Below are 26,871 nucleotides of genomic sequence, written 5' to 3'. Positions count from 1 at the left end.
TACTGGCTCTTGCTGTAGCAGAATTCAAAGACTACAGACCTGGCTGAAGTCCTGCTATGCTTAGTGTTGCATGTTTTGCCTCATTACAGATAAGAAACTGAGGTGTAACAGTGTTAATTACCTGAAAGGAAATAGGAAGTCTGTAGTTAAAAAAGGGGATCAAATGCATGTTTCTGTACTTACTGCAACATTAAACTGAGTTTCTGTAGTTGCCTAACGTAATAAAACATTTTTATAAGATAAAAGCGAGGATATAATTGCCCATGGAACTCTAGAAACCACGCTGTGATGATACCTTGACTGAAAGTATGTCCACATGAAAAACTTTCATTCTTTAGATCTACCAGATCTCAGTCATTGTTGGGTATTTTTTAATTCTATTTTTGCTGGTACTTGTATTTTTAAGCAAATAACTGAATTTCCACCAAAATATGGGAGATGGAGGCCCAGAAGGCCAACATCCATTTCTAGATTTGGGTGATAAGACATTGAATCAGTTAATATTTGTCTTGTTACTAAATCTTTGCCAGCGACATTAATTTTTACTGAAAGACAAAAAAGCTACTGAAAGCTTCTTGATCAGTCAAAGGGGTTTTGCATTACTGTTTATGAAGTTGGCCTGTTTTAATATGCTTTCCATGATGCTCATCACAGTACCGTAAGGCAAGAGTAATTTTCTAGTGTAGCCACAGTGACAAGCATAACTTTATTAATGAGATTTATCGTTATGTAAGTACTCTCACTTTCTCTGTCTTGTTTTTGTCATATTCCAGTATTCAAGGGTTGCTGGCAAATGTATGCTGTGTTGGAAAGGTGCTGCTATAGGAGATTCTGCTATAAGAACATCCATAAATCGTCCAGTTCTTTGGCAGTGTCTTTGCTGCATGAAATGTCCCTGATAAATTGCGTAAGTTCATGAATGGCAATGCAAATAATTCCATAGTAGGTAATATTTGTTCTAGCCCATGCTAGGTATGATGAGCCTCAAACTAAATGCTGTCTATTGTGAAAGTTAACTAGCCTCACTTACTCTGAGACTTGTCACAACGGAGATTTAGATTTCTGTAGTTGCACTGTGTGAATCTGGGGCCAAGAATGCTTTAATCAGTCCTGTTGTAGCAGATGATTTAACTTCTCTTCAGTGCTCTTAGTTTGTGTGTGTGTGTGTGTAGCCTTTTCCTGTCAGCAGCCAGACACGTATGTGCGTACAGTTAATCTGTGCATCTGTACTAAATCCAACACGCCCTGTAGGCACTGAATCATAGGCCTTGTACATCTCTCTAGACACTGAATCATAGGCCTTGGACAGATGAGTACTACAGCATCACGTGATAGATCCAGTTTCTTCCTAGAAGGTATGCATCTATGGTGTGTGTGCACGCAGTTTTGTTTATCACAGAATCATTTCGGTTGGAAAAGACCTGTAACAACACGAAGTCCAACCATTAACTTAGCACTGCCAAGCCCACCACTAAATCATGTCCCTAAGTGCCACATGTACCTATCTATTAAATACCTCCAGGGATGGTGACTCAACCACTTCCGTGGGCAGCCTGTTCAATGCCTGCTAACCCTTTTTCTGTGAATAAATTTTCCCGAATATCCAATCTAAACCTCCTCTGATGCAACTTAAGGCTGTTTCCTTTTGCCCTGTCACTCATTACTTGGTTAAGACACCGACTTTGCTATAACCTCCTCTCAGGTAGTTGCTTCAGGGCTTGTGTTACACAATTCATGTAATATTTTTCCACATGCCATGTTTCTAAAGAGCTCTGGAGTCTCTGCCTTTCATTTGTTGAAGGTAAACCTCAGATGTGGCACTGACTGTGCTCTGGTTGCACACTGTGGTAAGGGCCCTGTGGGCTTCTCATGAAGGAGCAGTCTAAAGCATGCTCCACCTGTAGAGCAACTCTTGTCACATGGTTTGAAAGCACTTTGCAGATGGAGTTCCTGGTCTGAATTTGGAGATATGCAGAAGCCAGGCAGCTTAATTTCAAGTCTGGTTACACTTCTTACTACCATTTATCCCTGTCATTCTTTTACTGGTGGAATTTGTGCTCCTAGGACTTTGTCGCAATGCCTGGAGGTATGTGGAGTGCTTGTACTGATGATAACTCTTGTTGCATCTGCTTGCAAACTTAATGGTAAGTGAATGAAGGGAAGCTGCCATGTAAGCATGTCTGTTGCTGGACTTTTTACTTCTGTAGAGCAGCTTTGTGTCTACTGGAATTATGCTGGACATGACTCTGCAAAGTGAGTTTTCTGTAATTTTTTTTGTGTGCCTTTGTTTCATGTGGGTATTTAACTTAAGTTTTGTGGCTGCATTTTTTTTTCCATGTAAAACAGTACTTCAGATTCTGTAGTCTTCAAATCTTTGTAGCCTCATAGTAGCAAAAAAAGGGTTTCAGTGTGACAAAAAAAATTCGGATTTTTTCCCTACTTGACTGCTGTTCCAAGGTAAAGCTTCATTTGAAAAGGATGAACTGACTCCCTTGTTGCAGCCTCTAGAACATGTATGTGACTTTGAATGTTGGTGGGTTTTATTGCACTTCAGAAGAAAAATATAAGACTTGTTCTTAAATGCTTCCTTTGTGACTCAAAATATGGGGTAATAAGTAAAAATTGTTACACTCCTATTTTGACTGAGGTTGTAGCATACACATTAAATGTAGGGAAAATGCCTCTGGAGATGATGTCGTCTACAAGTACACTTTGAACAAAGATCTTGTGCTCTCTCAATACAGACATAAACAGGAGGATGTGGGAGTGTAAGAATAGCTTAAAATGTATTATATTTCCTGTGCAGAAATAGGAGTCCAGTTGCCTTTACTAAGTCTCTAGTGAGAAGCAGATGTAAAAGCTGAGATAGTCTGCAGACAACCTTGAGGGTAAGACTTTCTACTCAAGGTTTCAAACTTAAGCTCTGCAGTATCTTTTTTTTTTTTAAAAAAAAAGTAAATATTGGATCCTGAAAAGATCATTCAGGCTGTTTAAGCTAAAAGCTTAAACTATTTACACATCAGATAGAGTAAGTTAGGTACTGCAAACGTGGCTAAGAGCTGGAAGTAATGCCTGCCTCTCTGCAGACTAGATAACAAGCTTATCTAAATCCAGCTCATTAGGGAACAGGAAAAAAAGGATACTTTGACCAACTATCCATACCCAGGACTTTATATCGCGCGCACACACCCCTACCCCTTCAGAGTTTTTAAATGGCAGTTGGTGGCATAGTAACCTAGTGATTGTAGCATAAGGGAAACAAAACTCTAACCTCTATTGAAGAGTCTTTAATTCAACATCTTGTGTGCCAGGCTGGTGCTTCACTTAGCTGAAGCTGAGACACTTTATGGATAAGGACTTGATCCAGGAAAGACCAACAACAGAACCTGATAAGAAGGAATTATTATGGAGTGGGAAAGTCTTCAGGTTTGATCTTTGCTTACAATAAATCTTTGTCCAATGGAAATCTTACTACAGTTCTTGTAGTTGGGATATGCAGCTTCTATCCTGTCATTACAAGCCTTAACTTATTGAAGAGTTCATGTAAATTGCTCGTACCTTTAACAGTAGAAGTAGCTCTTTGAAAGCAGTCCTACTGGTTTGCTGGTTCTGGTCACACAAGGTCCTCCTTCTATTGTGCCTCTGTAGAGAGTAGGAAAATAAGGATTGGCCTAATGTTCATTCCATGGGTTAATTCCTGGTTTCTGCAATGTAATCCCATCCCTTGGTCAGGTGTTCTGTATCCAAAGAGTGAACATATGTATCTTTTGACTCTGTATCTCAGTTAATATGGCATCTGTACTTCAGAATGAAGAAATCTTCCGAGATCTGCCTGTTTCTCTATATGGCTAAAAGTTTGCAAGTCAAAGTATACATATCAGTAATTTACTCCTGACATCTGATTGCCAAAATTATCAGAGCTTTTGCAAAGATTGCACATTTCTGACCAACTTTTTATAGGTTGGGTGAGCCAAGCTTAATTGTTCTCCTCCTTTATATTGTATCAACAACATTCTGTCACCAGGAGCAGGAAAAGATTACTTCTCTTTCAGTCTGCCTGTAACTGTAAGTACCTGCCCTTTTCACCCTGCTATGGAAATGTGTTCCATAACTAATCTGGAGAACACGTCCTCTGTGTACTGCCTTTTCATCTCTGAGTTGAGTTACTGTAAGGGCTTGAGTTGCTCTCTAAGGAGTAGCCCTTTTTTAAAAGGGAACTGAAGAAAATATTGGTTATGTTTTTTTCAAGTCTTGCCTCAAATATATTCTTGACTGCCCATAGTTAAACAGTCTGTCTTACGATGCCAGTAATTTGACTGGCTTCCACATTTGTTTTTGAAACCAAGGAATGTGCTTGTTGTATGGTTAAATGGAATGGGTATTTAGCAGTTTCATTTTTTGTCCTACATAAGAGCTACATTCTTCCTACTGCTGCATTCTACAATAAATACAGGCATAGGTTCTCGAGCTCCAAGATGCTGGGTGAATGAGGGCTTGAAGATGAGAAATGGTCTGATGATAGTCAGACTTTGGAAATGTGAGCAAGCTCTTCTGAATCTGGAGCACACACTATTCCCAATTGTAATTAAATAATTTTTTTAAAAGCTGGTAAGTGTAGTCATCTTCTAAGATTCAGTCCTTCTGTAATACTTGGTTCTTTTGAAAGCCTGTATTTTTAAGGGAAGTTGCTAAACCATATGACACTACTGAGCTCAAAATACCAAGTCCAGTGTTTGAAAACTGAGATATGGCACTGACAGAAGTAATTGTTTGCAGTTGGAAATCCTTTTTGTGACTTCGGAGTAATTAACAGAGGAAAAGCTGGTCAGTTTGGTAAATTACACTTCAATTAATGCATTGTATTGGACTGATAATTCTTTAAACCTGTGCCAAATGTTTGCTGTGGGGACAGGAGTAGGTTATGTGTGAGTCTCTTTCATCTCTGTCTTTGCAACTCTTAATTAACTGGACAATCTTAATTTACTCAGAGAATTAGCTTCTGGTACATGAATATGTTTTGAAGTTTTTGAGCTCAAGCCTGTAAGGAATATCACAGTTAAGTCGTATAACTGATCTTGTTCTAGTGAATGAAAGTAATAATTTGATGTTGAAAATTATCAGGGTATGTCTTCAGTGCTATGGTGTTACACGGAAGCAGAGCCGGACAGTCTTTTGGAAGCAAATAGTTTTAACTTGTGTCATAGCATCACTGATATTAACTGTATGAGGTACAATTGAAGCTCAAACTGTTGAGTTCCAGTGTCATTATTTGAATCTTAAAACACTCCCTTTCTTTGTTGTCCTGAAATTAAAGGAATAAGAACTTAGTTTTTAAGCTGTGTAGAAGTGAACTACTGGGGGTTTCCTAATAGTTCTGTGACCACCAATTCCTCAAATCACAGGAGAATTCCCTCTTTCAACTGAAAATTAAAATTTTGGCAATATATGTTGGTAAAGGGAAAAAATCAGTCCGTATTGTTTTAGTAAGGGATAAATTTCTCAAGTTTTGTTTGCCATGGAGCTATTTGTGAATTCTGGTATTTATAGGTTTTCCTTTTTTTGTAGGACACTGGATGTGTTCCTTTCTGCCTGTGGTTTTTTTTTAAGCTGCCTCACTATGAAGAGTAGCCTGTCAGAAGCTCTGCGGGGATTATTTTGACTGCTCAATTTATGTGCTGCCTCATGCCTGGCAACAGAATTCTTTATAAGATACCATAAGCTTTCTGACACTTAGTTATCTTTATGGTATTTATTTTTTTACTCATTTTGTATACTTTGCTTTTCAGATATGTCTTAACCTGTGGATGGGCTGTTGTTGATAACAGTCTATTGTGACCTGTGTTGGGGAGCATATATCACCTAAAATCCCTATTGCTGTCTCTTCTGCGCTTTCTATGTTATGTGCTAAGCAAAGTCAAGCACAGGCAAAGATGATGTGTGCAACGTGATTTTAAATATGCTTCATATCTATAAAATGGTGTTGGGTATATAGGCTAGGTGGAGTTAGCCCTAGATGTAATTTAGAGAAAGCCTTTGAGTTGAAATAAACTGCATGTTAAGTTGTGAAATCTACATTTATCTGGGTTTTAGAAAATGCTGTGTAAGCTGCCAATCACAGAGGAAATGAAATGGCATCTGAGGCCACCCCAGCTGGTCACCTTGGTGGTATCCTTGGGAGGAGAGTTGTCTGACTGGAGCAAGGCAGAGAACTGGAGTACAGGTTTATTGGCTCGGCAGCCGCGGGTTGTGCAGGATTTCAGGAAAGGCTTTGACCTGTTTCCCTCTGGATCTCAGCCTTGAGTCCTCCCTGTTACCTGCTTGTGAAGACTTACAGCCAGCTCTGACACAGGGCTTTCCTGGGCTATGAGTGGCAGTCTGGCTTTGATGATGGCAAAGACTGGAAAATTATTTAAGATAACTTGAAGCCTGTACGTAGAAACTGCTGTACCTGGCAATAATTAGCTGGTTTGCTACAAGATTTTAGCAAACAGTCTTGCATGGAATATGCTGAATCTCTCCGTAAAATCTATTAACTCCCTCAGCAAGTTTGCGGACTGTGCTAAACTGAGCAGTGCAGCGAACATGCTGCAGGGAGAGGATTGCTGCCCAGAGGGACTTTGAAAGGTTTGAGACGTGGCCTGTATGAACCTTGTGAAGTTCAACAAGGCCAAGTAAGTGCACAGGCCCGCACATGGGTTGGGGCAACCCCAAGCACAAATACAGGCTGGGTGGAGAATGGATTGAGAGCAGCCCTAGGGAGTAGGGCTTGAGGGTGCTGGTGGATGAAAAGCTCAACATGGCCCGACAGTGTGCACCTGCAGCCCAGAAAACCAAGTGTCCTGGGCTGAATCAAAAGCAGCGTGGCCAGCAGGTTAAGGGAGGTGATTCTGCCCATCAGCTCTCATGAGACCCCACCTGGAGTACTGCATTCAGCTCTGGGTCCCCGTCATTAGAAGGCCATGGACCTGCTCGAGAGAGCCCAGATGAAGGCCATGAAGATGATCAGAGGGCTGGAGCACCTCTCTAGGAAGAAAGGCTGAGAGAATTGGGGTTGTTCATCCTGGAGAAAAGGTGGCTCCAGGGAGACCTTAGAGCAGCCTGCCTGTAATTAGAGGGGTCTACAAGGAAGCTGGAGTGGGACTTTTTACGGGGGCATGTGGTGAAAGGACAGGGGGGAATGGATTTAAATGAAAAGAGGGGAAATGTAGATTAGATGTTAGGATGAAATTCTTTGAGGGTGGTGAAGTGCTGGACCAGGTGCTGTAGAGAAGTTGTGAGTGTTCCATCCGTGGGACGGTGTTCCTGGCCAGGCTGGATGGGGCTTTGAGCAGCCTGGTCTAGTGGAAGGTGTCCCTGCCCATGGCAGGGGAGTTGGAACTAGGTGGTCTTTAAGGTCCTTTCCAACCCAAACCATTCTGTGATTCTGAATTACTGGCTCTATCATTCTCTTCTGAGAACATAGCCATTAATAAATTTCTCAGAAGTATTCTTCCTTGAAGCTCGAATGAGTGCAAAACTTGGAGGCTTGGGGAGCAGTGGCTGTGATTCTGCCTGTTGAAACCGGTATGCCAGAGAAAAATTAACACTGTGCGATTCACAGAAGACTTTGCATCTTTATGGTTAACGCTTTTCTTAAGCATGAATTTTGTATGGTGAACAAGATTTAATCAGGTGCTGTACTTCAGAGTTTAATTCCACCTTCTCCCTAAATAAGTCATGAAGTCAGTGATGGTTGCTAAATGGATAGGTGAAGTGTCCCTAACTTCCTGGACTTTTGTAGGACACTGGATATGTTGCTTTGTGCCTTTTTTTTTTTTTTTTGGTAGCTGCCTTACTGTGAAGAGTAACCTGTCAGAAGCTCTGCAGGGATTATTTTGACTGCTCAATTTATGTGCTGTTACATGTCTGGCAACAGAATTCGTTATAAGCTGCCATAAGCCTTCTGACACTTAGTTATCTTTATGGATACTAGCAGGTACCCATAGGTTATAGGGATATATATATCAATATAACAATGGATATATACAGGTAGGTTTATTGTCTGCTTCCTTCTGTTGAATTCATCATCCTACAAAGCTATGCCAGCGCAGCGTGTGGAGGGCAAGCAAGGATATCTCCTGAGAATGAGCTTACTATTCTGTTGTTCACCTGCTATTTTCATTAGCCTGTCAAAGAAGAAGTGTTAATTTACTCCACAAAGGTCTATTGAAGTAAAGAAAATTAATTTTTGAACAAATATTGACTGAAAACTAAGGTAGCAGCTAATTTAGTTTTTCTCAGCTCTGTTATTTATACTACAGGAGATCCATTATTTAAAAAGGAATAAAGTTCAGGTTTTGTCAACGGAAGCAGATTAATCTAGGTCACATGTAAGGAACTGTTGCCTTGAAAGCTGGGAAGATCTTCCAAAGGGACCACGTCTGCAGTTTTCTGTGTGTGCCCCTGCTTCAGTGCCCCTTGTCCTTTCGATGTGCAGTGCTGCCCAGTCACTCCTGGCAAGCGTGCCTGTGCAGCAGCCCCTTTCCTCTCTAGTTCCTCCCGTCGCATCAGACTATGTTACATAGTTCCTGTGCATGTGGATGCTTCCATGATCCCTCCAGTCCACTGTCCCTACTGCTGTTCTGCCAGATTGACTTTTCCCATATGGAAGTAGTGTGCAGCTGTAGTTGCTGGCACTTGCTTCCCTTTCTCACCTGAAGGCCAGTCGGCAGGAATGGGCTGTCAGGGAGGAATTACAGCAGGGGAGATGCTGAGCAGCCAGGAGAGGCAGCGGTGCAGAGCAGTGTGGGACCAGAGGGGCAGAACGATCTCCAGCAGACGTAGTTACTGCTTTCAGTAAAACAAAATCCTGCATGCTATGCCAGGTAGTTATGAGGAAGTTTAAACACTGAAATTTGGCATCATGGTGATATATATGTGCATTGGTCCAGTGGAAGTGTAACCCAGTTTTTCCGTTTAATGAAATGATCAGTTGTGCCTGGGGGGGGAAAACCCAAAAACCAACCCATTCTCTGGTACTGAATAGGAAGCTTTTCATACTATAATATAGCAGGGCAGGAGGAAGTATTTTTGTTGAGTGTTGAAGGAAACTGCATGTTGCAATTGCATAATTGGTCACTCAGCTGACAGAACTTTCAAATGCTGTTATTGGGATGTAGGCAGGGACAGTGCTGCTCTGCTCAGCAACTTACCGAGCAGCACATGAGGATAAGACGATGTGGCTGCCATTCAGAAATTTTTAACTGTATTGTTAATTTCATACGGATGCTTGGCAAAAGGACTGTCAATGAAAGGGACTGAAACAGGGTAGTGGAACTGTTGTTAAAGCGAAGGCTATGCTTTAGCAAAGTGTATAAGGCTTCTTGGATGTTTGTTAGATTTCCTCTTCTGCAAGAGAGAGTAGTAGTACTTCATACAACATTTGCAGGGGAAAAAACCAAACCACCAGACCCCAAACCACCTTAATTTCCCAAGCACCTGCTTATTTTAGATGCTGCCTTGACACAAAGTGGCAAAAAATATTTTTGACTAACATTACTCTCTTTTGTTTTTACTTCTGAGCTCTCTATTGCAACTATTTGCTTCAGTGTAGCTTTGAATAGGAGCCCTTGATTTTATTTGTCAACTAAATTTTGCATGGTAACTTGGAGACCTTGCCTTCTCTTCTCCTAGCTGCTGTTCAGGTTGCAAGTTTTTCTTTTGCAGACAGGGCAGGAGGGAGTGGGTAGTATGTGATAGTTTTCACTGTAACTAAAATCATTACCCAGCCTCGATATTGTGTAGCTCTTCCCCTTCCCTCCACCCTTCCCATGGTGGAACAAATCAGTAATACTATGGCCTTTGTGATTAGAAATTTCACTGCAAAGCAGAATATTTTTTGTTAAATGCCTGTTAATCAGGATTATCTGATGTAAGGGCTGCTGCTGATAGCTGATTAAATACAAATTAATGCTGAATACTTCATGCATCTCAGCTGGATCTGCAATGACATGACAGGGATTTTATATTTCTGAAACAAGTTTATGCTAAAAACAGATGCATTGCAGAATGTGCTTGACTTTTTTTGTAAAAGCAGAAAGAGAACTGCTGTACAAAATGGAAGATCACTCCTTAAAAGAAACCTTGAGATGTGATGTATTGGCAGGGTGGAATCATGACACTGGAAACAATACCTGAAGTAAGAGCAACAGTGGTTTTACTGGAGACAGGTTGAGTGACAACACTCGAGTATTTGAATTGAATTGAAATAGAAGCAGCCTACAAAGCCCCAAGTGGAAGAGGCTTATGAACCGTCCGCAACAACAGAAAAGTGGCAGTTTTGGCCAGTTCATCCAGTTACTGCATCAAAAAAAGTAGACTGTTTGCTTTATAAACCTACCCCAAAGAAAACACCCTTGGAATGCTTGCAGTAGATCTCAGTACCACATTTCCCTAGAAAATGCAGTTCTGTCTGGCCATACATATATATGCTAGTTTTCAAAACAAGAAACTTAGTTTTGAAGTAGATCTAAGTAATTCTAGAATAAGTTCAGAAAGGTAAAAAACTGCCATTGGCCAAATTTGGCTTTAACTGATGAAAACTGTAGCAGTGAAGCATTTTTAGCTGTGTGCAATATATATGACACTGTAAATAAATCTTGAATCCAGACCTACTTTTTTCTGGTGCAACTATGTGTAACTTTGCTCAGTAATGCAGAGATGTAATGCTCTGGTTTTTTTTTCTGCAGTAACTATGTGTAACTTCTCAGTAATTCTCAGATGCAATGCTCTATTTCTGATGCTTGTGATCATGGATAGCTAATTGCCTTACTGACTCACAGAAGAGTTTGTAAGGATACCTCTATTTGCTGGTAATGTCACTTCCATAAAATCACAACTGTTTATAAAGCCAGCATGTTTTATTTGCATTCCTAAAGAATTATGTAGGCTCCTCGACACTACAGGTTTAACTTTGGTTTACTCCAGCATTGGCTTATATAATTGAAATACTGTGTATCATTTATGTTTAATGAGATTTTTCTATTTGTTCAGATTCTGAAGACAAGCTGCTGCATCGGTAATCTGAGGGAATTCTCTAAGACTGCAAGAAGATTCTACCAACTGGTAAACGATTCTACCAACTGGTAAACACTTCCTTAGGTGTCTTTGCTTGTGGAATGTTTCTTTGTTTTCCATAGTATTTTAGGCCAAGGAGTACAAGGTATTTTGATCTACTGAAAGCAAGTAGTAGTTCATGCAATGTTACTGATTTTTTGGTTTTGGTTGTTTTTGGTTTTTTTAATTAACTAGCTTACCAGATAAAAGGCTTAGTAGCAGTGGATAACATGGGTATTTAAATAGGAATACGAAGTGATTGAATTCCTTCTCTCACAGTAGGAGTAAAAGACTAGCCTCTTTGCTGTAGTGGGATGTTAAACATTGTCTGTTTGCCTTTTCAACTGGTAATACAATGTGTCTGTACCTCTTACTATATAAAGACTATTTGAAGTGTGGTAGTGCAAACATTAGAACTTCAAATCTGATACTGCAGAGCCTGGAGAGATAGAAAAAAAGGAAGCTTTAACAAAATCTGGGTTAGAAGTTGAATGTGGCTAAGCATGCTAAGATTAGTGTCCAGGTGCTTTGGAAGATGTCATTAAAGTGCTTGTAATTATTCTGTGGTGTTTGAGGCCTAATTTTCAGTGAAAACAATGTATGATAATAAAACTAAGGATGTATTGTGATTCACAGGTATAGATCATCAGTGAAGAGCTATGACGACTTTTGGGCTGGTAAACAGCTACTAAGTCATTGAGCTACACTATTAGAAGGCAATCATAAGGGAACATGAGAATTTAGGATGTCTGAGTGTGTCTTGACATAGCTAAAGCGTACGTGTGTTGGTAATAGGTACCAGACGTACAGCTCACCTCTCAAATATTTGATTTTTGTAAATGAAATAGTAGTCTTTGATACGGGGGAAGACATCCATAAAGTTGTAAACTAAGTATGCATTCAGTTTTCCTCTGTGATTATACTTTACTATATACCCTCTATAAAGCTTGAATCCTTGCCCTACTATTTACTGCTACGATTTGAGGTACAGGGCTAAGTAAACTTATGTCAGGAAGGGATTCTTAGCCTGTAATGGGGTGATGCAGCTGGATCCAAGGATGAACACGGAAAGAAGCAGCATCCTAGCCAGTAAGGAAACATTAAGCATTTACAACCCAAATATTTACAGAAGCTTTGTTAATCTTCACATGCCAGTTAATTTGTTGAAATTTTATAAGCAATGGAGTGTAACTTTGTGAAGTCATGTTGTGTAGCTGTTGCTAATAACAAGGGTTCATAGCGAATATTAAAATACTTTGTTACTCTGCTGCTCTGCTGAACCTAGATCAATGGTAGGAAAGTTTTGAAGACTGGTAGTGGTTAATAATGTGCATCTGTCAGAAATGACATTGTGATAACAGCGTTTGACTTCATGTAGCCATTTTTCCTATAAAGATGACATTTATAGTACATCTATTTGTGAGTGTTAATTTAAAGGGCTTTGTTGCCTGGCTTTAAAATAGCAGCTCCTGAAACTAAAACATGTGAGCCTCCTTCCCAAATACCCAGTTTGAAAATGCATGTCCCTCCGTATACAGGAGAAAGAACCTGTGGTGTGTATGGTATGTCACAATTTGAGGTACCAAAGCACTGTATTATCAACATGTTTTGAACCACATTGTAACTATCTGGTAGTAATTTTTAGGTTAACCCCTTGGATTATTCTGATCACATATGGTATGAATAAATAATATATGTCTGTCACTAAATGCGAGTGCATAGCTTGCACTGTACAGAAGAATATAAAGCTTGTTAGCCTAGTAGTGAGGGGTCCTCTGTCGGTTTCCCTACTTCAGTTTCCCTTCCCACCCCATCATCCCTCCTCTCTCTCTGAGAGAGAAGTTTAACAGGATCACTGCGCTGAGTGAAACCGGGTAATTCTAGAAAGCAGCTCTTGGTCTGCAACTGTGGTGGTTATCTTATCAGCATTTCCTTTAGGACCAAGAAGTGCTTTTCAGCTCAGGGGTAGTGCTGCGCTAAATCAGGATTTCACTGATTCCAACATTAACCTTCGTCTGGGAATACATGAGCTAAGAGCCTGCTGAGCTGTGCCATGATTTAGATCTGACCCAGGTTTCAGCTCAAGCTCCCAACTTTGAGAGTATGCTGAAAAGTGAATGTGGTGCCCAGACCCCTCATCCCTTGGGGCAGAGTGTATGGGTCTTGTGTGACTGGTACCAAGATAGAAATATTAAACCGGCTGGACTGTGGTGTGGGGCAGACTAGTCCAAATGGTTGTATAGGACATGTATGCCTATTTTATCCAGGTGGTATTTCTTTTGTTTGTAATGTTTCAGCTGTCCATTATCACAGACACTGAAGGACATAAAACACTTCAGTGTTTGCCCTATTTTTCTTGTATTAGCTTTTCTTTTTCATTATGTTAACTTTCTTGTATGGGTTATTTTTCCAGCATATCAGTCATTTGGAAAAGATCTTGATAATTTTCTCCTGCTTTTGCATATAATCTCTGATAATTATTAATTTTTATTTTATAGCTTTATCTCTCATATGCAGCTTGAACTTGTCTGCATGCTTAAAGATTTAAAAATCTTTCCATGCAACTTACAATTGTTCCCCTGTAATTATGATGGGGAGATGTTCCAAGCAAGCTGATTTAACATGTTGTAGAGTCCCTGTTCCAGCACTGATACTGCAGTGTTTGTGGATTAACAGGTTTTGCATTTTGTGCTAATTTTAATAAATATGAAAACACCTCCAGTATTATGTTTGCAAAGTGGAAGCAAATGCATACCTGTCATTCTCTTATTAATTTTGAGAACTCTTTGTTGTGGCTAGTATGGCTCTTATAAGAGTAGCATTTGTCTGGCTGACATATCTTTCAATGTTCTGTTTCCTTGTGGGGAGAATCTTTAAAATCTCATTGGTAACGATTTCAGCCTTTTAGTGCAAATTGCTTAGTATGTGTTAAACTTGCAAAGAGCAGGAAAGTTTGTTTCTATTTGTCTCCATACCTGTGTACCTACAGAAGTTTAGAAGTGAGGACCTCATTCAGAAGAGATATTGTATTGAGTAAGGCCATAATACATGTGTTAGGGATTTACATATGGCTTTGGCTTTGTCTGGGAAGTTTATGTAAACTCAGATGTACTGCAAGAAGTATAAAACCAAGTTCTGTTTTGTTTTGACCAGTGCTAAATGTTTCTGCTAGTAAACAAGGGAACAGGTGTTAAAAAATACGCAGCATTTAATGTGTGCTTTCAGAAGGATTTTTTTGTTTGGGCAAGTCTGTTTAACCAGTGTAGAAAGCGGTGAAGTTACAAATGCTTCTGAGCAACTTGAAAAGCTTTCACCGCAGAGCTTACCAGATACCAACAGTAGGGTAATGTGGGAGCCATCAAGGGTGAAAGAATAATCAGTCACAGTGAGGATACATGAAGAATAATGAATGTCTTTCTGACAACTGAAACCACTTTTACTTCCCATTTGTGCCACAAGTTAAAAACAATCTCCTTTGATAGTGTTGCTCTAAATATATTGCTGTAGGTTTGCCTATAAATTCTGTTTGCAATTCAGTAGGGCTTCTTGAATTGATTTGTCGTCCATATGAAAGTGGGTTTGTTGAAATCATTCTTAGTTTGTGGAGGTTAAGGACTTTCTGTGTTCTTGGCACTCACTGTAAAATATTTTGGTAGAAATTCTGATTATGTTAGCGATGTTCTACCAGCATGCATTTATTTTGTATTAATGCTGATATCCAAGGCAAGAAAGAAGAATAGCTGACAATTTTTTAAGACAAATAGAGCTGGCTCCTATTTATTTGCTATCTTTTGTCTTAGGGCTTGTTTAATGTGGCTGGCTGCAATAGCATCGGGGTGGATTGAGGGGCTAAAAGCTTTTGTGCAATCCTGTGTTTTTTAAAGTCTAATAGTATGTATTAGCAATGAATGTAAATAATCTGCCTGTCCTGATGCAACATAAAGTGGTATCTTTTCTACCACAGTGGACATAAAATTACTTAAAATTTTCAATGAAGGTAGTAGTAATCTGCAAACGATCAATGACAGGTTTTTTTTACTGTAATTGAGCAGAATTCAGTGTAGAGCTCTTCCAAAATATCCTTCCTTTACACACAGTAGTCTTACTGCAACAGTTGTTAGAGTAAGTTTAAAAAAAAAGTTGAGTTGTGAATCTGGTTTAATGGCTTGTTCAGTAAACTTTTCTGCTTGAGATTTCAGCCCTGCCAGTTTGTTTATGAAGGTAAAGCTGCTATTTTTCTCCACCTGTAAATAACTGCTGAGGGCAACATGAGCTGTTTAATTCTGTTTGTCCAATGAACCTTCAATTCAAAGACATTAATTGAAGGGTTGTTTTGACTTTTCAAAAAGTCACTTTTAAACAGACTAGGAAAATATGTAAACTTTTCTCATCACAAAGACATTTGACCTGAAAAGCTGTGCTTGTTGAGACAGGTGATCGGACTTCGTGTGATGTTTTTTGTGGTCTGTTATATTAGGTTAATGTCAGAAGTTACTTAGTTCACTTCCTGACTTACAGAAGGACTCTTAAATGCTTGTTAAAGGACATTTCTAGATTTTGTGTGTGGGGGGTTGTTGGTTATTTCTTTTAACTTTGTGGGGACTTGGACTATTGACATATAGTCCTTCAGATCTGGTTAATATTCAGCTTACTGCTTCACCATGTAACTGCAGTTTTACTATTTAGAATCAGAATATCTCAAGTTGGAAGGGACCCATCAGGATCATCAAGTCCAACTCCCTGCTGCTTGCAGGACTACCTAAAACTAAACCGTATGATTAAGAGCATCATCCAGACGCTCCGTGAACTCTTGACAGGCTTGGTGCCATGACCACTTCCCTGGGGAGCCTGTTCCACTGACTGACCACTCTCTCAGTGAAGAACCTTTTCTTCTTGTCTCATCTGAACTTCTCCTGATGCAGCTTGCCTCCTTTTAGCTCATTGTGGAATTTAATTTTGGAACTTACTGAGCAGAAATAGTGTGCAGCTGTTGAGACTCGGTATGATTGAATTACAATGCAGGAATTAAGACTTTATTACATGTCTCCTGACCTTTTCGGATTTATTTTTTTTCCTGACTGTTGGAGTACACTGTTGTGTGAATACACACAATGGTCCCTAGGAGCTGGGCCCAGACACTCCCATGTTAGGTCTCTTATGTTTGCTACCCTGTATTCTGTATTTTTGTGCATGCTTCCAATTAAATGCTACCCAATAAACATTTTTTCCCCTTCTCCTTTCTCCCCCTTCTTTTAATTTATCTGAAGCAAGTCATCACAGATCTCATTCTGTGTAGGTGGCACCCAAGGCATTCCTGGGCAAGCTGGAGGCACTTTCAAGAGTCTCAGTGCTATATGACTGTTACTGGGGCCAGAGCAGAGCTCCCCCGATCTTCTAGGCAGAAATTACTGCTTGTCCCAAGGCTGTGTCGTGGAGTCACTCTTGCGCTTGTATGGAGTCACCTCCTGACTTGTATGGAGGAGCTGCCTCTGCTGAGACTTGCTTAGTGGAGCTGTACTAGGGACTTTCGGTGGCAGGAGTTAAAGCAAACTCCTTGGGTATCCCCTGTAACCTGCTCAGCCCTTGAGTCTCTGAGAAGTGTATGGCAAAACATGCTGCTGTCGGTTTCCATAGGAAGGGCTTTTCAGGCTATTTAAAAGCTAATCTGTGTTCTGAAATCTGGAATAAATTGCCTCTGAGCAGCAGAGATGCTGTCTGTGATACTTCTGTAGCTGTAGCATAAGCAGCTTTTTTTAATTTATTTTTTTTTTAATTCTACAGTTTTAACTATCAGAGCATTAACTGGGGCTTCAGCTCTCAATTTCTAATACTCTTAAGGAAGCAGTTTATGGTTAGAACTTGCTAAAAACAGTAAAAAGATGTTTTAGGTGGTAAATTAGTCTTCTCTGGCTGGTTTCCTTTCAGGATTGAAGTTCTCTCTGACCTAATGTAGTCCCAAGAAAAGTGATTTACCCTAAGCATAGAAATCTAGAGTATAAGAAATAATGACTCCTCTGTTTAAGTGTCACTGAATAGGGCTATGGGGTCTTGGGGTTGCTCAGAGCTGATAGCACACTACTAATAATGCTGAATGGGAAAGCCCTTTTGACCTTTCTTCTCTTACTGTTTTTATTATGCAAGTGGATGAGTGTTGCGGCAAACTTCCTGGGATGGGGTATGGTTTCATTTCTGTTATGCTATATTGAGTCAGAACTCTTAGTCTTAAACTCTGCCATATTCCTAAGAAATTATATCATGTGTATAGCTTAGATAAAAAAGCTGTTGAATCACTTGGTTGGTATTCAGGAGCACTTCACAACTGGGTGTTAACAGCCTAACATCAAAGGAAGCATCAACTACAGAAAAATAGCAATGCTAAGTAGTCATAGGGAAATTCAACATGCAATAGACAGCAAATGGCAGTATCATTTCAAGTTGTAAAGGTATGCAGTATATCTTAGGAATACTTAAGTACTTTTTTGAGGAGTGAAAGCCTGAATGCTAGAGAGTTCTTCAAAATTCTGCTCATGTTATATGCCAGTAGTAAATCACTTCAGGGTGTAGATTTATAAAGGTTCAGAAGAAATACAGGAGATAATATGCCACCAGAAATAGCAAATTCAGTTGTTTGAATAATTGACTGCTGGACACAGGACTTGCTTCAATAATTCTTGCAGGCTTTTTTTTTCCCTCCCCCTCTCCCCTCTTTGCAGTAAAAGAGGAAGTTGTGTAGCCTGGACTAAAATATCACAGTTCTACCCACCACCAAAAAAGCAACCACCACAAACAAAAAAACCGCCCAAAACCAACCCTAAATTAAACAACCCAAGAAGTCACATCTCTGTTTTCTTAAAAGTCCTTAGTTGTCTTCTGGTTACCCAAAACTAAGTATTCTCACTTGCTTTGAGAAGTGAAAAAGTTTATTTGGAAGCGTTTAAACTAACTTTCTGATTTGGTTAAAAAAATCCCTTGTATTTAGTTTTCAACTTGCAACTTTTTTTTTTTTCCTATGGAAAGCTTTGAGATGCAAAAATTAGGATTATGGTAGTTCCATTTTACTGTTTCCACTAAGCCAAAGTAATGGTTTGTTGTGGAAAACATGCCTGTAAGTGGATGAAGTAGAAATTTTCATGCTGTATATTAGTTTGTATGTGTAAACATTTTCTTATGCCATACAAGCTTCTCAATGATCTGTGGTTTTCCCTTTTTTTTTTTGTTAGTTTTTAAAAGCGGTTTTTGTATATAACCTTGTCTTCCCCTTGTTAATCTATAGTGCAGCATCTAAAGTTCCTTGAAATATTTTCTTCAAAGCAGACCTGATGGCTCTTTGCTGTATTCCTCTTGAAGCCAAATCTTTAGGCTAAGCTTTAGAGAAACTGAAACAGTGCTTTGTGGACCTCACTTGGAGTATGCTGAGTAAATAGTTGCACTTCTACCTTAGCACGTGGAACTGAGAGTGCCGCTAGGTGTTTGGATGTGTAGTATGAAGAGCTGAATGCCAGTACAGTAGTATGAGTTATATTGGCATAAATGCATTTTAATATGTGACTAAAGGACAGAAAATGTAATGCATGCTCTTGGCAGGTGTCTAACACAGGTTGAGAACTGTCAAGAAAGCTTTCATGTTAGATCACCATTTCTATTATTAAATTATAAACCTAAAACATGGGTTTGAGCATAGCAACTAATACAAGATACTATAAGACAGCAATGAGAAATTGTGTAGGATAGGGAAAGGATTAATATGACACATAGACTTTTAAGGTACAGTTAACATTCAAAATGAATGGAGAAGAAAGATTAGAGCTGAAGCTTTCTACTGCCAGAAGTCAAAAAGGTGGTTTTATAGCAGGCAACCAGCAGACTTGCTTTCTTACAAAGAGCTGAGGCCGCTTTGCACTAGTGATAGACTACCTTTGCATAGACTTAATCTAATGTTTATCATAAAGATATAGAAGAATCTTCTTTTTGAATCACTGATGCTATCCTTGACGTTTCCATCCATTTAGCATTGAACCATGGGTTCATCTGCAGATGCTCTGAAACTTCCTTTGAAACATGATCGTAGCTATGATTTATTTTTTATAGTTGAGCCATCTTTGTTACTAAAGTAAAAAAATCAAGTTTTATTACTAAACATTTCTTAGCGTTCTTTTTTTTTATTACCCACAAGATGTGGGATGTATTTGACTTGTGATTCTGTTTTGGACTGGTCTTGTTTTTAATATGTGCTTCTAAGTGTAACCAGGTCTTGGAGTGGTTTCCCGAAACTTAATTTCAAGTCTGTAAATGAAGCAAGAGAGCAGGACCATCTAAAAATTGCCGGAGCAGTGTAGTGTTTGAGCTAGGTCCTGTGCTGTTCAGCAGTATGCAGAGGGCAGTTAAGATACATGGACTGAGAACATCTGTGCTGTAGTCTACCTCTGGCTCACGCAGAGTTCAAGTTGGTGATGCTTACCAAGGGAAATCCTAGTGCGAGCTTGCACTTCTAACAAGTAATTTAAACATTTGGTCTGAGAAGGCAGCAAAGTGGATTCTGATCCAAAGATTACTATCGAAGGCTGGGTGTCTGATACCTCGCATGCCGTACGTGAATCCTGTGCAAGCTTTCTTTAATAAACGTTGTAAGCTTTATGAAATAATGCTTTCTGAAGTTCCCTGATGAGCCAAGTTACGAGTTGAGTACATGGAAAGTAATTTAGATTTATTGCAAAGTTGTTGTAGATTTTTCTGTCTTACTACTCAATGTTTTCAGTTCTTAATAAGCAGAAGAACTTGAGTGTTGGAAAGCCTGCAAAATCACCATTCTTGTAGGAAATCTTGACTGACAGCTGCTGACAAGTCTATGCTGGTGTGTAAAGGCTTCTTAATTAGGTCAGACAGGGTTGGACAGAAGATGTTGGTTTCGTACTGGAAATTAATGGTTAGCTTTTTCTCTTCTGAAATTTGTTTTCATGTACTGCTGAGTTAGGAGCATCAGTTCAAGATGATCTGGATGCCCGAAACACATGGTTTGTTCAGTAGTTAGCCAGTTACTAATTTTTATTTTTATTTTCAAGTTTCATTATCCACAATAATGCCAAGCTTGCTTAGCACATTTTTTATATTTGGGTACCAGTTGATTTGTCTACATATAGGCTTTTCCTCTGACAAACTGAATGATACTTCGTTTTCTTCTGAAAATTAATAGATGCAGCTTAGATGATTCACTGACCCTCTCTAATGGCTGTAAACATTTTTCCCACTTGTTCTTCAACTGTTGTGACAATTCTTTGAATTGCTGTTGTAGTTGGCCTGAGATGTTAGCATACAATTTGGCCTTTTTCTGCTGTGGTCGAGTTAGGCTGCAAGCCAAGAGAGAGGGTAGGGGTGTGTGACAGAGATTCCTAAGATGGAATGCATTAATCTTCTACTGTTTGACTCCATAAAATGGTATTAAAAAAAGGCTAAACAAAATCTGTGAGCTGTTAACCCATTGAATAAATGGCAGTTTTCCTGCCCAGAGCTGCTTCTCTCTGTAATACACTGTTAAATACTTGACTGCTTCAGAATCACAAGCAATTGAAGAAAATGCTTGGTTCTGTATTATTCCATTTTCACTAGCTATTAAATTATATCATATACATGTCTCATCATGTGCCTGCTGGTATTCTTTCTATACTAATCTGCAGATCCAGACCTTGAGAATCAGTCAGAAGGAAGCTCTGATGTTTTACAGATCATCTGTACTAACTGTGGGAGAACTCAAGTAATGCACTTTGAACCTGACAATAGACGATAGATCGTTTAGATGCTCTTGTGTCTGAATTAAGGTGCATCCAAAGTGCAAAAAATGTGTAAGGAATCCATCACGCTGTTAATTTAACATATGGCCACTTTTAATGGATGTTTCCTGATTATTCCCCGCTGACTGCTAGAGGTCTACAAGTCAATTTCTTACCCATTTAGGCAGTGCTTTATTATATCGCATAGTGCTAACCTCTACATTTAAAGCACCGTGTGATGTGAAGTCACGTTGTACAAAAATCAAATACCTATCAGCTTGCTAGTGTAAATCAAGTTAATAGCATCAAACATGCTCAGTCTGATCTGTTTTGCATGAAGGCATCCTCATTGGTACTAAGAGACAGGAATCCAGTTAATGGATTCCTGTGCTAACATCTCTATGCCTGTTACTGATGATAGTCCAGTTGACCTATAATTCTCAGCTTTCCTGGTTGCTTCTCTTATGCCTAATGGCTCTACTAGGCCTCTTCTCTCCTTATGCCTTCATTATTACAAGAGTCCTGGAAGACTTCGTTAATAATTAACTTCCGCTCATTCATTGAAGCCTTCAGGACAAACTACCTGAGCATCAGCACACTTTTCTTGCAGGTGGTAAGTGCTTGTGACTGTAAGTGCAGTATTCTGTCCAGAAAGATTTGAAGAGCTGAGCAATTCTAGAGTTTAATGATTTTATCAGTTGGAAATTTAGGCATTTCTGTTTAATAATGAACTAACACCTTTAGGAAACATTTTTTACAAAATCCCTAGCCTTGCTTCTGTAGTGGTTTTTTTCTTTATTACTTTCATACTTACTTCTACAATCTGGTCATTTTAATGAATTTGGACTACTTGTTGTTTATAGCTCAGTGAATGTTGGACTGTTACCCAAAATTTTAATCAGAGCTCTTGACTACCAAAACAACAACAAAAAAATAATTTTAAAAAAATTGGGTAGAATTTTTTAGTGTTCTTAAATGTTCTGTCCTACTTAATTTTTCTTCAGATTTTTTTCAGGAAATTGGCTTTTTGAAGTAGTCTTGTGTCTAACTTTGGTTTTGGTTTCTTTAGTCACAGTATCAGCTATGTTTATCCCTGACCTGCAGGAACCAACATTTTCTAGTGCTTGGGTTTTGTTGCTTTGTTGCAAAGCACAAATTGAGCAGCCTGTGGTTTTAAGGAAGTTGCAGCACCTCTTACAAAGATAGTGCTGTTAACCATTTTTGTCCTGTGAGGTAGTTGTCCTGAAGTACTAGCTGTTGTTTACTGCTGAGAGAGTAAAAGGAAGCTGAAGCCAACTGGCAAAGAAGAAAGCGGATGCTATTCAGAGAAATCCTAGTCAAGGGGGAAGCCTACTAGAGAGATGCATGCACTGGAAAGAATGGAGAAAGAAATTTCTATGGTTGTAACGGTGTCTGACAGTTGTCTTTTTGCTTATGTTGAGTTCTGTGGGGTCTCCGCTCTGCTTTTTGCCTATGCTGCTGTAGATCTTCAGAGCCTTCCCTAGCTAATGTTACACTATTATTGCCAATGAAGCTTTATGAGATACTGTAGTATCCCATCTCTTCTCCTTTAAACTGTACTATTAAAATAATTATTTCACCAGTCTTAAGGTGGTGGTTAAGAATGTATATAGCAGATTGAGGCTGTCTAAGAATGCTGTTTTCTTTAAGCAAATGGTTCTCAGTGGTGACTTGAAAATGCCTTTTTTGAAGGTCAGCATCCAAACCATGAATTTTTTCAAGAGCTAATTTGTGTGGTTAAATTAGAAATCTTGTGTTATTATGTTTCTTTCTAAAGCAAAGTGAAATGTAGGTGGAACAACTTACTGCTAGTATTTTATTGCAACTTTGATTCTTCAGTAATTAAATTATTATGGCCTATGTGTTCTTATGGATTATCTAATGCCAGCAGCCTTTTTTCCCTAGAAGCATGTTTGTTGCCAAAGAAATGTGTTCACTATTTATTTATACACCTAGAGACAAAACGCAGTTCTTGATTCTATTTTCTTTAACATTTTTCAAAAGTCACAGTGACATATAGATCCAGAACTGTGTTTATGTAGTAGATCCAGAAGAATAATACAATGTCTGGAACAGATGCATGTTTGCTTTTACAAGGTCACACAGCATTACATTTAAGACTTCCAATGCAGAAGAATGAATTTTCATAATCTCTTTTTCTTTTAAAACAGACTGGAGGCCAAGAACAGAGTGCAGCACTGGCTGTAGGTAAGAACTGAAACTTAACCTGCTTGAAAACTCCCTTGACATATAAGCAGCAAAAATTCTAATGTTACAGAGCAGAAAATGGGACTGTGCGGAATATTAGCAATCTTCTCTTCAAAAACTCTTTTTTTTTTCCCCCCATTTGCTTCTACAACTTTTGAAATTTGTAGTGTTCACTAGGAAGTCCTGATCTACAACCTATTTTGTGCATCTCTGTGATGAAAGATGCTAAACCAGGTTGCAAGTGTTTGGGTTTTTGATTGCACAGTACCTTAACTCTTCACTATAGCGATGTGGAGGAGTCCCATTCTTTCAATAAAGGCATTTTAGTGCGCACAGAGTATAGTTTGGTCACACTTAAGAAACTTACCCTGAAAGATTGTGCTTAATCTTTTTGGAACATATGAATGAAGAGATGTTTCGGTGGTTTTTCTTTCTCAGTCTCTTTACTAAAGTTACTGTGTAACTTTACTTCTTTTCTGAACTAGATGCCTTATGCCAGAAACGAGTAGTCTGAATCGGCTTGTAAGACTGAAGAGGTAGCATATGCTCATGTGAAGGTTTTAGCTTTTAGTTGTGTAACCTGCTGCTTGTCATCTGAGCTACTGCATAGAGTGTGTGTGTTCATGTTTATTGTGCTGTGCCAGCATAGCTAGCTATCTTCTGTCAGATTGGGAAAGTAATGCTACCAAATGTGAGGTAGGGAGTTTATTTCCTTTTCTGATTAGTTCTCAAAAAGCTCTTTGCATTCTGGGGAGCTGATTAAATTGATTTGTCATCAGTTTTTTTGACAACAGTAGAAAACATTTTCAAGTGCTGTGTCCAAAACTCTTTGAATACTCCATTCAGGAATTAAAAGTATATGTTCGTTGTAAATGCATTACTAAAGTAATTGTTCTTTATTTTAGTCCATGGCTGATGTATTAAAATACTTGCTTCACAGGATCACTGGTTTTGATGAGATTTATATCACGTTTTTTGTCATTCTTAGAAGAGCTTATGGCAATAGTGGTTCAGACCAACAATCCTTCTAGGCTGCTGTCTTGCCTCTCTGGGATTATGGAATGAGTCCAGGAACTAGGCAAGGATGCAGCAATATTTTCCAAATTTACAATAAACTAATGGAAAAACACCCAGTGCCAGCAGTGGTAGTACTTTTTTCATTTGGTAGCTTTTACTTCCAAAGTAATGGATAAGTGTATTGGCAAGTTGCAGTTAGAACTAGTGCAAACTTTTATTTAAAGTGTCGTGTGCATTTGTAAAGGATACATTGTGAAGAGTCACTAAACTTAGACCATGGAGCCATCTAGCCAAGTACAGTCTCCAGAAACTGCCATTTTCCTTCCCTCTGTGTGTGTGCACTTGGTTTTGCTCATCCTTTCACATCCCCGACTTATTCCTCTACTAGAACAGTGCTGCTTCTGCTCAGGAAGGTAAGAGTCATCCAGAAAAGCTAGACAAACTCAAGGGGCGTTGCTGGGAGTGGTACTGCCTGCAGAAGGAGGAAGGCTGCCCAGCAAACAGCTACGGCGTATGGAAGGAACTTCTCTTTCCTTTGAAGAAACTGTGAATCAACAGTATTTCAGGTATTGAAGGAGAAATGTTTATAAATCAAGGTGGTGGTGTCCACTTCAGCAGCCTTAAAATTCAGGTGTCTTGACTGCTGATGCTTTCACCTTCTCCAGCTGTGCTGAGGCAAAGCAGATGCCAAATACCATTTTAAACCAGCTGGGTGTCACCAGTGTGAAGGGTTTGAAGGGACTGACAGAAGCCCTACCCATGTGGAAAAAAGCTTAATATCCAATAAAACTTGAGCCTTCAAATGTGAGCAGATGCCTAGGGAAGAGTGGGAACAGGAAAAACATGTATTGGTGGTTCTGCTACTAGTATGTAAGTATTTTCAGGTCAAGTATTTTTCTGAGCCAGATAAAATTATTAAATGCATCAAGTATTTTTTAATGGCTTTGTTCTGCATATGTACCTGGTTTTCCCTAAGAACTGCTGCAAACTCCTTGTGAGATGAAATGGACTTGTAGAGTTCACAGATGGACTGGTGCGGGAAGGCAGCTGTGCATGATACTCTGCATACTTGCTACTGATCTTAACAGATTGCAGGTTGTATAATACCACCAGAGAATACCAGATGTTCTTCTGTTTTTGCAATAGGTGGATGAAAATAAGTTGTCTTGTGATACCTTACACTTACGGGATGCCTTTAGTTTGATTTTAAGATTAAAAGAAAATATGAGGTATGTTGGGAAGGATGGAAAATGAGATAAAAGATAAGATTTAGCACAGCTAGAGGAATTTGGACCAGTGCTGTCTGGGTTGGTGTTTTTTTTTTTTTTTTTGTGTTACACTTGCTTTCTAACAAGAAAAGTGTCCAGAGGCTGTCTGAAGAAGTAACTAGAAATAATGAAGATGGCTGTGTAGAACCTTGATCTTGAAAGAAATCTCTTATTGAAACTTTAAAAAGCAAACAACTGTAGAGACCAGTTTTATCCCGCTGCGCTGCCTAATGCCTGTATGTTTTGGTACTGTTTCTGAAAACAAATGAGATGGGAAGGAATATTATTCTGCTAGTCATTTTCTGCTGAACAGTCAGTGACTTGATTTGTTTCATTAGCCTTCTACATCGCACAAACATACTTTCGCATCTCAAAAAAATACCCACAAAATAATCAGAAAGCTAACCTGAAATATGGAAATCAGCCCTTCCAGCTATGTGATTTGGAAGGCTATAGGGCTTCCTTTTTCCTCTTTGGTAGTTCAGAGCTGGTGTGTCACTAAACTGAATTTGCCAGTGTCAAGTTCATACACACAAGGTTTGTAGTCTTGAGACATATTTTTTGTGATTTTGAGACATATTCTGTCTCAAGGGATATTTTTTTTTAATGTCACAGCACTAGACCACAAACCTTTATATCCATTAACTTGATGACTAGGTAATTTGTCATAAACTTGTTAGTGTAGGATTTGCCAGCCGAGGCACTGAAGGGGTGCAACAGTTCAGAGGCAAACTAAAAGAAAACATTGAATCTGAGTATTAAAGAGCAATGTAGATGATTGTACTCCTTGTCCTGGTACATTAGATGGCAGTGTTACCAAGGCTGTTTGCCAGAGCCTCAGTGCAACTTCATCCAGCTTGGGTATCGAAATGTGTGGGAGTCTGATTCTTATAGATGAGAATGCCATTATATCGAAAGAAAACACATTTCCAAATAAGATTAGGCTTGAAGAGGAGTGTGCTTCTTCACAAGTGAAATATCAAGTAAAAGGTGGCAGATCAATTGGACTAGACACTATAGTGAAGTTAGGGATTGAAAAGATTGGTTTTTTTTTTTTTTTTCCTAGCAGTTACATAGAACTTGAAGGCTTCGGGGGTTTTGTGGTGTTTTTATTCATTCATTCGTTTATTTATTTACACTGAGTTGAAAAGCTGACAGGAGAAGGACTTAATACAAATTATTGTTAGGTTTGGTTTTTTGGAGACTACCTTGACAGCTGTTAAATTACAGGCTGACATTCTTGAGATATGAAACTTACAGTGATGTGGTTGTATAGCACAGTTTCAATAGGCATACCATCTTTTGTTCAGTAAGAAGCTTTTCTGTAAAATAATAAAAAGCAATCTGTTACTTGTTAAATGGGGGGTTTTTTTGCATCTTTATGTACCTGATGAAAATAGAAAGTTCTCAACTTACTTTGAAAAAAGACAGGCTTCACGGTCAACCAGTGTTTCCATGATCATGTCACAAGATCATGGACTAAATGCAGTATTTGAGCT

General features: G+C 39.0%; 2 protein-coding genes across 2 annotated transcripts in view; both read left to right on the top strand.

Annotated features, from left to right (window-relative positions):
- LOC121084473 (splicing factor, proline- and glutamine-rich-like) overlaps nt 1-24,593 on the top strand; it is a 48,610-nt gene extending 24,017 nt beyond the window's left edge. The window contains 4 exon segments of the mRNA XM_040585936.1: nt 11,032-11,103; nt 23,051-23,087; nt 23,573-23,623; nt 24,493-24,593. Coding sequence (XP_040441870.1) covers nt 11,032-11,103; nt 23,051-23,087; nt 23,573-23,601 — 138 coding nt within the window. The 3' untranslated portion in view covers nt 23,602-23,623; nt 24,493-24,593.
- CYRIB (CYFIP related Rac1 interactor B) overlaps nt 24,556-26,871 on the top strand; it is a 29,416-nt gene continuing 27,100 nt past the window's right edge. Inside the window, exon 1 of the mRNA XM_040585933.1 lies at nt 24,556-24,670. Coding sequence (XP_040441867.1) covers nt 24,618-24,670 — 53 coding nt within the window. The 5' untranslated portion in view covers nt 24,556-24,617. The remainder of the gene's footprint in view (nt 24,671-26,871) is intronic.

Source organism: Falco naumanni, chromosome 3 (assembly GCF_017639655.2).
Source record: "Falco naumanni isolate bFalNau1 chromosome 3, bFalNau1.pat, whole genome shotgun sequence".
Taxonomy (NCBI): domain Eukaryota; kingdom Metazoa; phylum Chordata; class Aves; order Falconiformes; family Falconidae; genus Falco; species Falco naumanni.
The sequence above is the reverse complement of the archived record's forward strand: the minus strand, read 5'-3'. Positions and strand labels throughout refer to the sequence as shown.